The 9,212-nt window shown below is 42.5% G+C and overlaps 1 protein-coding gene across 2 annotated transcripts in view; it reads right to left on the reverse strand.

Moving 5' to 3' along the window:
• PLCB1 (phospholipase C beta 1) overlaps nt 1–1,078 on the reverse strand; it is a 731,248-nt gene extending 730,170 nt beyond the window's left edge. Inside the window, exon 1 of one of the 2 annotated variants that reach the window (XM_017523921.2) lies at nt 596–1,078. In XM_017523921.2, coding sequence (XP_017379410.1) covers nt 596–694 — 99 coding nt within the window. In that variant the 5' untranslated portion in view covers nt 695–1,078. The remainder of the gene's footprint in view (nt 1–595) is intronic. The other variant, XM_017523922.2, reaches the window with a different exon arrangement.
• Nucleotides 1,079–9,212: the final 8,134 nt, after the last annotated feature.

The following is a 9,212-nucleotide window of genomic DNA, read 5'->3' on the forward strand; positions in this document are numbered from 1 at the left end:
GTGTCTCCGCAGCCCTTTTCAGGGACCCTCACTCAGGAGCCAGGCGCTGAAGTTTGGCATCAACGACCACCTGTTGGCTGGACCGTTGTGTCCTCCGCAGCGTGGACTCCCACAGAAGCGCTAAGAGGGTTCACAATCACTAAACTGTTTTGAACTTCAGGCCCTTCCTTCCTTAAATCGGGCAAAAGAGGTAACAGGAGGTGCGTCCCCAGGCGGAGAGGGGCGCGTCCTGTTCACACCAGGCGCCTTCCTGTTGGTCCTAACTTCACACTCCCCACTTTCCGAACTCTCAAGACCTGTCTCCAGGAAAAGCTTGTCCCTCCCTCTCCACTGGCCCAAAAGATTTAAGACCCTCAGGGGGCGCTTGCCAGACCCAGAAAGAATGGCAACTATTAAACCCCGATGAAACAGGAGCGCGCGCAAAGCTCCTGCCCTTGTCCATCAGCGTTGGCAGATGCCAACCTGTGCGCCCAAGGCGGCCCCTGCCCGCTCCCAGTGCGCCCATTGCATAACGCGCCCCTCGCCCCACCCCCACGACACCCGCCCTGCCCGGTGCCCGAGCCAGCGCCCCGACTTGGGCCGCCCCAATACTTACATCATCCCACTTGACGAATTTGGTGCCCTTCTTGAGGCTGTCGGACACGCACACGGGCTTGAGTTGCAAGGCGTGCACTCCGGGTTGAGCCCCGGCCATCTGGGCTCATTTGGGCTCCGGGCGGCCCGGGCGAGCGCGTCAGGGACTGGGGACCGCGCGCGGGGCGCGGGGCGAGGGCCGGGGACTCCTTTCTCTTCTCCTGAGGCGCTAGACTGTGCTCCCCCGCCGGCCTCCCCGGCCTCCCGGCCTCCGCACCTCCCTCGGGCGCCGCTCAGCAGGCAGGGCGCTTGGGGGCGCAGCTCCGGGCCATGCCCCGGGCGGGACGCGAGGTCGGCAGCCCGCGGTGGATGAGGAGCCGCGGAAGGCTAAGAGACGCCGAGCCAGGCAGCCGAGGCTGCCAGTCGCCGCCGGATCCTGCTCCTCCGCAGCCGCCGCCTCAAAGCGCACCATTCAGCACATCCTCTACACACGGAGGGAGAGAGCGAGTGACACACGCCCGGCGCCCCCCCCTCCCCGCTCTTTTCCCTCCTCCCTCCTCCCCGCCACCCTCGCTCGCTGGGTCCTTCCTTCCCCCCGCGGCTCCCAGCCCAACTTTGCACGCTGGGTCAGGCGCCAGGAAGTGGGGATGCAGCGGCACCTTGTGGCTCCGGAGCCCCACTGCAGCCAACGCCTGCCGCCCGCACTCCCTCTGAGCATGCCCCGTGCCCTGGTTGCAGGAGGACTAGGGGTGCCCGGGAGCCTTAACGCTCTTTGGGGTTTTTTTTGGGAACCTGGGCTCGAGCTCTGGGGCGTCTTTGGATCCCAACCAGGTGGGAAAAGGGGCCCATCGGGAAAAACCAGAGAGGCAACCCGCAGCTTTCGGCTCTAGCTGGAGCTCTCCAGCGCCTGCCACAAAGCAGCTATTTGAAAAGAGAATTACCATTTGTAAGCAGAGAAGAGCGCAGTTGAGAGGCTCTTTGGAGAAACCTCGCTGCGCCTGAGAGTTTGCAGCGCGCTGATCTTGAAGCCTGGGCATATGGTTTCGTTGTGCTTTTGAGATAGAAAGCCCACTGTGCAGAAAGCAAAGGTTTTATTTTCCAAGGAAGAAAAAGGGTTCCCTCTCCCTCTCCCCTCCTGAGTATGTAGGGTGTGTGGCGGTTAGGGGAGAGTCTTCTTAATAGTAACTTGCTCAGTTAGAAACATAGGTTCAGAAATGTTTGTCTTCACTCCTGCAACACACATTTCTCAATTCAAGGAAGGAAGGGAGAGAGTAAGGGAAGAGGGAGACCAGAATGGATAACACTTTTTAAGACTGGTAATGCCAAACGCTTGAAAGGCTGTGGAGCAACTGGAACTCTCGTTCATTGCTGGAAGGGTTATAAAATAGTAAAGCCACTTTGGAGAACAGATTCTTACAAAGTAAGACGCTTACTTATCATCAACCTAGAAATTCCACTGCTAGGTATTTGTCCAAAAGAAATGAAAGCATAAGTCCATAGAGACTTATAAAGCAATGTGAATAACTTTCTTATTAATAGCCCACAAATGTCAATCAATAGGTGAATGAATACACAAACTGTGGTATGCCCAAACACTGGAAAACTATTCCACAATAAAAATGAGTGGGCATGCAAGGGCAGGGATGAATCGCGACTTTAAGCTTAGTGAAAGAAACCGGACACGATAGACTGCAGGCTGCATGATTCCATGTGTAGGAATTGCAGAACAGCAAGACAGTCTGTGTTGACAGAAAGCCTGCCTGTGGTCAGGGATAGGTAGAGATGGATAGGGAAGGGCTGCCAGCACCTGTTGTGCATGTTGGAAATGTTCTATATCAGGTGTGTATATTTCTCAAAACTTGTAAGTTCCATAAGTACAACTAAATTACGTGCAGTTTGCTTCAAGTAAATTATATCTCAAAAAGGTTGATTTTTTAAAAAAAAGAAACAATATGAAGAGAGAAAAATGGAGAGAAACACTACTGTCTCTTGTCTTCATTCTCCCTGTTCTCTGCCCTCAGGATTCCAATGCCCGATGTTTACGGACTCAGTCAAAAGATTACCAAAATCCAATACAAAAATTTGCTATTAAACATTTCAGTGCATTTTTAAAATACTTACTGGTAGCCAGCTGTATACTAGCCGTTGTCATCACCATGGGTCTGGTGAACAAGACCCATGACTCCTGCTGACATTTGGAGGTCTTGCCTTGTGCTTGGAAGCCACTTGCTACAAAGAATTCCATGAAAAGCTGACTGGTGTCTTTTTGATCACATGTCACTAAACTAAAGCCTGAAGGGTCCACAGTCCCTGTAGCCAGCAGCCTTGGCTTGCTAATTGCCTCACAGAAGGTACCAGTCACCTTCTCGCGTTGATTTTCTCTACTCCAGAGCACTGCAATGAAACTCTGTCTCCAGGGCTCCAGGACTTCTCAATGGTTCTTCCAACTGATCCTACCAAAGTGTTTCCCTTCTCTTCCCTTCCCTTTCCTTCCCTTCCCTACCCCGCCCTTCCCTCTTTCCTTTCTTTTCCTTCCCTTCCCTCTTTCCCTTCTTTTCCTTTCCCTGTCTTTCCTTTCTTTTTTTCCCCTTCTATCTCTTTGTTATTTACTGGAAAGATTATTGGACAAATAGTTTTTACTTATCACAGTGGCTTAGGAAGGCAAGACCCGGCTGTGCTCACTAGAAGAGGAGATTGGAGAGTTAAAATGAGCTCTAAGCAAAATAAGAAAATAGATTGATGCTTATTGCATCATAGTTCTCTGCTCCTTGCACCTTCCTGTGTCCACACATTTTTCCTTTGTGACCTTGCAGTTTTTACTAGACATGCTGCTTATTTATCCACCCCACTGATGTTGGGCAATGTGACTTGCTTTAGCCAATGGGATTTTGAAGATGTGATATGAGCAAAGGCTCCAAATATGCTTTGAGGTTGGGCTTTCCCTCTTGGGTTTCTTATCATTTCCATGAGATAAACATAACTCAGGGAGCCTCTGATCCAAGGAGATGATCAGGGCAGACCTAAGCCCCATTTACAGCTTGGAAGCAAGCCCAGTAGAAGCCATCCTAGATCTGCCAGACTCTGCCAACCTGCAGGCTCATGAATGTGACAGTAAATGTTCATTGTTGAATGGCACTGAGTTGGGGGACCTTGGGTAAGCACGATTAATGGCAATGGATAGTTGAGTCTTTCATCTAGTCCTGATTCTTCCCAGCTGTTGCTGTGAATATGAATGCACAAAGGAGAGAATGCTGTAGAAATCTGAACAGGATCTGTCTTCAAGACAAATGTGGACTGCAAGAGTTTCTTCAGCCAGCAAAGTGGCACAATTTGATACAGGAGGACTACAGGATAAGTCTCTTCAGCACGTAGCATGAGGCTTGAAGCAGCATAGTTTAACTCCCTGATTTTCCACACCTTTTGTTCAGTATACAAGAAATGTTTTTAAACTGTGGAGATTTTTGCTATGCGAAGGGATCTGTAAGAAATCCAAAATTGTGTGAACCAGGCCTGTGATCCATCAAGTTTGGTGCTGTGTCCTGTTTTTTGAAACAATAGGAAGGTCTGTTTTTTGTGAGAGCACAGAATTGCCCTCGGGGAATGTCAGCCTGGGGTAGTTGGCAAAGCTAACCTTTATTGAGCACTCATTATGGATCAGAGCACTAAGCTAAGCACTTCCCAGAACTCAAAAACATAACCCTTCCTATTCAACACCACTCTCCACCTTCTTTTTCTTGTAAGCAAATGCTCACTAAATTTTGGTGGCAATCATGCCTAGGAATGATGGCCCCTCTCTCTTTCCAGGGAAAGAACTACGATTGGCCTGAACTAATGACAATAATTCCATTCTCCTTTGTCTGTGACTGGTTTAGGAGCTACAGGAGGACTCAGTTCTGACTAATGTCTTCAGGGAAATATCTCTCTCTCTCTCTTCTTCTCTCTCTCTCTCTCTGCCTGTCTTTCTCTCTCGCTGTCTCATATTGTTGTGTAAAGAGGACACTAACAAGAAAGATACAAAGAAACCTGGTCCTTCCTGAGCTTTTTAAACCCTTTAAATTTTCTCTAGACTTTTTAAATAAGTGAGATAATAAATCTCTTTATTATTTATGCTTTATTGTTACTAGATATTATTATTGTCTTTTATTTTACTGATTTATATACTAAGTCTTGGAGGGTGAATTAACCTCCTCCAGTTACAAAATTCAGAATTGAGATTGAGACTTAAGAAGTCTGACTTTAGAACCTTGACTCTTAAATATCATGGTAGATACTCCTTGAACTTACAAGGCAGATATGAGTCATTTCTCTCTCCTTTTTGCCACTATATAATGTAAATAGTCCTAATTCTCCTAGAAACTAGATTGTGGTATGCACTCCTGTTTCTTGTCAGCTCATAACTCACTTGAGGCCTGAGTGGGAAGAACAATGTTTTGGTTTGAATAGACAAACCTTTTAACAGCCAGTTCAACCAATGACTAGGTATGGGCCCCTGGGAAAGTCTCTTATCTCTCCTGAAATACAATATCCTAATATGTAAGTGGAGAAATAATAATACTGTCAAAGCTTATTATGTCACATACTATTCTAAGGGTTCTACATTTTTAATGCATTCATCCTCATTTTAACCCCTACTAGCTGGGTTACTATTATCTCCATTTTATAGTTGGGTAATCTGAGTCAGAGAAGGGCTAAGTAGTTGTCCAACATTTTCCAGGTAGTAAGTGAATGAACCAGAATTTAAACCAGGCAGTTTGACCCGAGAGCCTGCGTATTTAACTACCACAGTAAGCTATCTTAAAGAGATATTGCAAAGATTAAATGAAATCATATATCTAAGTCCCTGTCACAGTGTTAATCAATAGTTGTTTAACACACTTACAGTTATTCTAAAATTCTACTATACTTCCTTTATATGCCTTAGAATAACTCTTTTAGTCTTCAAAGATAACACCCTAATTCTATGGTCTGCGATTTAGTAAACTTTTAGGCTGCATTGATTCCATAAATTTTAATCATATTCATTTTTATCTCTAACCTTCTAGAATTGAAAAGCTCTTTTCCATCATGAATAAATTAGTTCTAATTGCATCTAAGCATCAGGGCTCCTTTAACTCACCTTTTCTGAAATAAGAGAGATACAGAGAAAAACTACCCAGAACCATCTTTTATAATAACCACATCTGGGCTACGGTCAATAGTCTTTGCATGTCAAACCCTCCCATGTGTGCTGATCCATCCTCTTTCCCTGCCTGGCTGGCCAGAGTGAAGATGATCCCCATGGTGACCTTGGAAGGCAGGCATTGAAGAAGGCAGAGCTTCTGGTCATTTGAGTCCCTGATTCACTCCATCGGAAAAGGTCACCCTGATGACTTGCTCACGTGCCCAGTACAATTATGCAAGCAAGAAGCATACTTATAAAGTATTAGAGCCAAGAATTAAATGCCATTGGCATCATTATTCTCATCACATTTCACATTATTATAAAAGATAAGGTTTACACATCTTGAATGGTAAATAAGTAAATGCATCAGGATGAAATTGCCAGCTTCTGACTCAGTGAGTTCTGTTATCAAGCAAAACACTGACATAGGCAGAGACTCAAAGGAAGACAACTTAAAATTATCACCCACACATGGAGAAGAACATCTTCCTTAGAGGCTCCTATTTGAACCCCTTCTTGATAGCACAATACATTTCTCTAAATTTTATCACACAAAAGAAAAAGCCTTCAGATTGCTTTAGTTATGTTACAAAAATGGTGAGGCTTTATTTTTTTTCTTCTTGAAAAACAAGAAAAATGACCCTATGTTCATTTAAGCGCCGCTTTATCCTTCATATAAAGTAAAGGCTTTCTTTGAAATCTGGCTGATCGCCTTAAACACAATTTCAAAAAAATAATTTGGAAGCTCAGATACAAAAATGTTTAAGGGGAGACCCTCTCAGCACAATCCAGATTTCACAGAAAATGTAGGTGTTTGGGGAGAAGACTGAAGAAACTATGCCTCAGGATGGTAAGAAGCATGCACCTCACCCTATTTCCTTCCCTGTCGTCTCTGGGCCCTCAGACATAGTGACTGAGACACGCCAGTGTAAACATATAATCTTCATGAGTCAGTTTATCTTCCAGATATGTATCTTCCCTGTTCTACAAAAATAAACATCAGCATACCCAGAATTCTCTCTCACTTCAAATAAAACCACTGAGCTTTAGGTCTAATGATATCTATGGTTGTAAGCAACAGAATCTAAAGGAAATTTCATTTTATTTTCACTTAGGGACACTGAACAAATTTGCATTTTTAAAACACCTTTTTGCCTTTTAATTGGTTTGGAGTAATAATCCTCTTCCAAATTTTGTTGAAGTTAAATTCTAAACTTCAGTGTCTCACTTTGTATGCAAAGACTTCAACCACCATTACTGATACAGTGACAGCTAGGAAATACAAATAATCATCTTTTCACGTTTTTCAAGAAATTTTAACAAACAATAACATGATGTTGCTTCATCAGGACTTTTCTTTCTGGTATTCCCTCATTTCACTATAGTTACACCACCTTAGGAAACTAAAAGCAAACTCTTTGACTTTTTTATTGGCTACAACTATTCCTATTCTTTAAAGCATGCAAAGGAGGGGGGAAATCACTTTTCAAAGAGGTTTTGTTAGAGATTTCTATTTGCCCTCCAATATCTATTTTCCTAGTGTCCATTAGTAGCAGGACTCTCAATTTAATTTGAAGTCACTGTGTGTTTTGTTTACCATCCCCTTTCTTCCTTCCTATGGCCTGGAATGAACACTCCAGGGCTGAAGCTCCAGCCAGGAGGTGACCTTGAGCATGAAAACCAGGAGCTAGACTAGTAGAGAAGAAAGAAATCCTTGGGTCTCCCAACCATCACACCATCCTAGATCATCTAGGTTTTCAATGGCATTAAAAAAAGTTTCCATCTTGTTTAAACCCCTAAAATTTAGTGGTTTTCACCCTATGCAGTCACAACCAACTCTCAATGATATAAAAGCAAATACTGAACACTGGTATCTTCTAGTGCGATTGCTTTATTCCACACCAGTTCTCCAATTGCCTTTCTAAGCTCTGTGCCAGTAGGTTAGGAAAAATGTCTTTTGTGTGTGTGCGTATTTCCCTAAGGTTCTGTTCCTGAATAAATTGCTGGTTCTCATTCATTCCACCAAAATTTGAAATAATTTTGCCCTGCCTGGCCTCCCCAGGATCAGCATAGAAACACTGGTTTTTATGGAGAATAATTGTACTCAAAGTATTTGCAAAGGTAGGTAACAAAGGAATTTGCATAGTGATGCATTTTATTAAAAATTAGTCCCAATGCTATTGTAGCAGCTACATAATTAATGTAGATGTCACCATGAATGTCAATCTATGGTGATTTACAGATACTCTATTATGAGGTTTAGCTTTTTCTCACTTGAATACACATCTTTTATGTTAATATTGATATTATAACATGCTAGGGAATTGAACAAGGCTTTGGACAATTTCATTCTTCATTTACCTAAATAGCATGACTTAAAAGAAATTTATTCCACGTTCCCTAAGACTGTGAAAACTGAAATAAATAAATAATCCTACATCATTGTTGACCTAGTTTTCTAATGCCAAACTGAATCATACAGATAAGGAATAATGTTGAGCCGGAAATTTTTTTGCATTCACAAAAAAAGAGGTTCTAGGTTAGCAGTTTAAGACACTAAAGTTTTGAATCAACTGAATTGAACATATGTAAGTTGTGTAAATCCAGATAACTTTTAAATGCATATACATTTCCCCTATTTCATATATATATATACACATATATATATATATGTGTGTATATATATATATATATATATATATAAAATGCCCATTGGTTCCTGTTAACTATCAAATGCACATAGGCAAACGTGTATAAAGAGCAGGAAAGAAAAGCTAAGCCAAGCCACGGATGGCAGTGGTTATATTGCAAATAGGGAAAAGAAAAATAACTTGGAAAATGATTAAATTAAAATTGTAGTAAAAAATTCAAATAATCAAGATGAAGATGCATAAAACACCTCCTTTTTTATGACTATAGACAAAAATAATTGAAAATACTTAAAAAGCAAATAGTTCCCTTTTTTGTAGTGGTAGAAAAAAAATAATAAGTTGCGAATAAAGACAAGGAAGAGAACCTCCCACTTCCCTAACAGATTCTGTTCTGTGATTTGAGCTATATTGCCACTGCATCTTCCAAAGAGTGAGACACAGTAAGATTTGTAGTCATCCTACAGTCTAATTCTAACCTTACCAAGTGGAGGTTATAAAGCTGTCTCCTGTTACCTTTTCAAATTAAGGTATTTGAATATAAGCTTTAATCGTATGGCAGAACAGACAATCATTTTTGGCAAAAGTCATAGAGGAAATATTTTAGGCTTTGCAGGCCTGATCTCCATCATTACTACTCAGCTCTACCAGTCAATAGCACTTCTCATTAGCATTATTTGTATAAATAAAACGTAAAACTGCACCAAGCATATATAGACAATAGCCTATCTCTCATTAAATATGGCTAAGACCTGTTCTCTAGGATTTCCCTATACATTTCCAAGGTTATTATAGTTACCCAAAATATGCTGAGTTTCTATGTGATAGAA

The sequence above is a fragment of the Cebus imitator genome, unplaced genomic scaffold (assembly GCF_001604975.1).
Source record: "Cebus imitator isolate Cc_AM_T3 unplaced genomic scaffold, Cebus_imitator-1.0 Scaffold31, whole genome shotgun sequence".
In the NCBI taxonomy this organism is placed as follows: Eukaryota; Metazoa; Chordata; class Mammalia; order Primates; family Cebidae; genus Cebus; species Cebus imitator.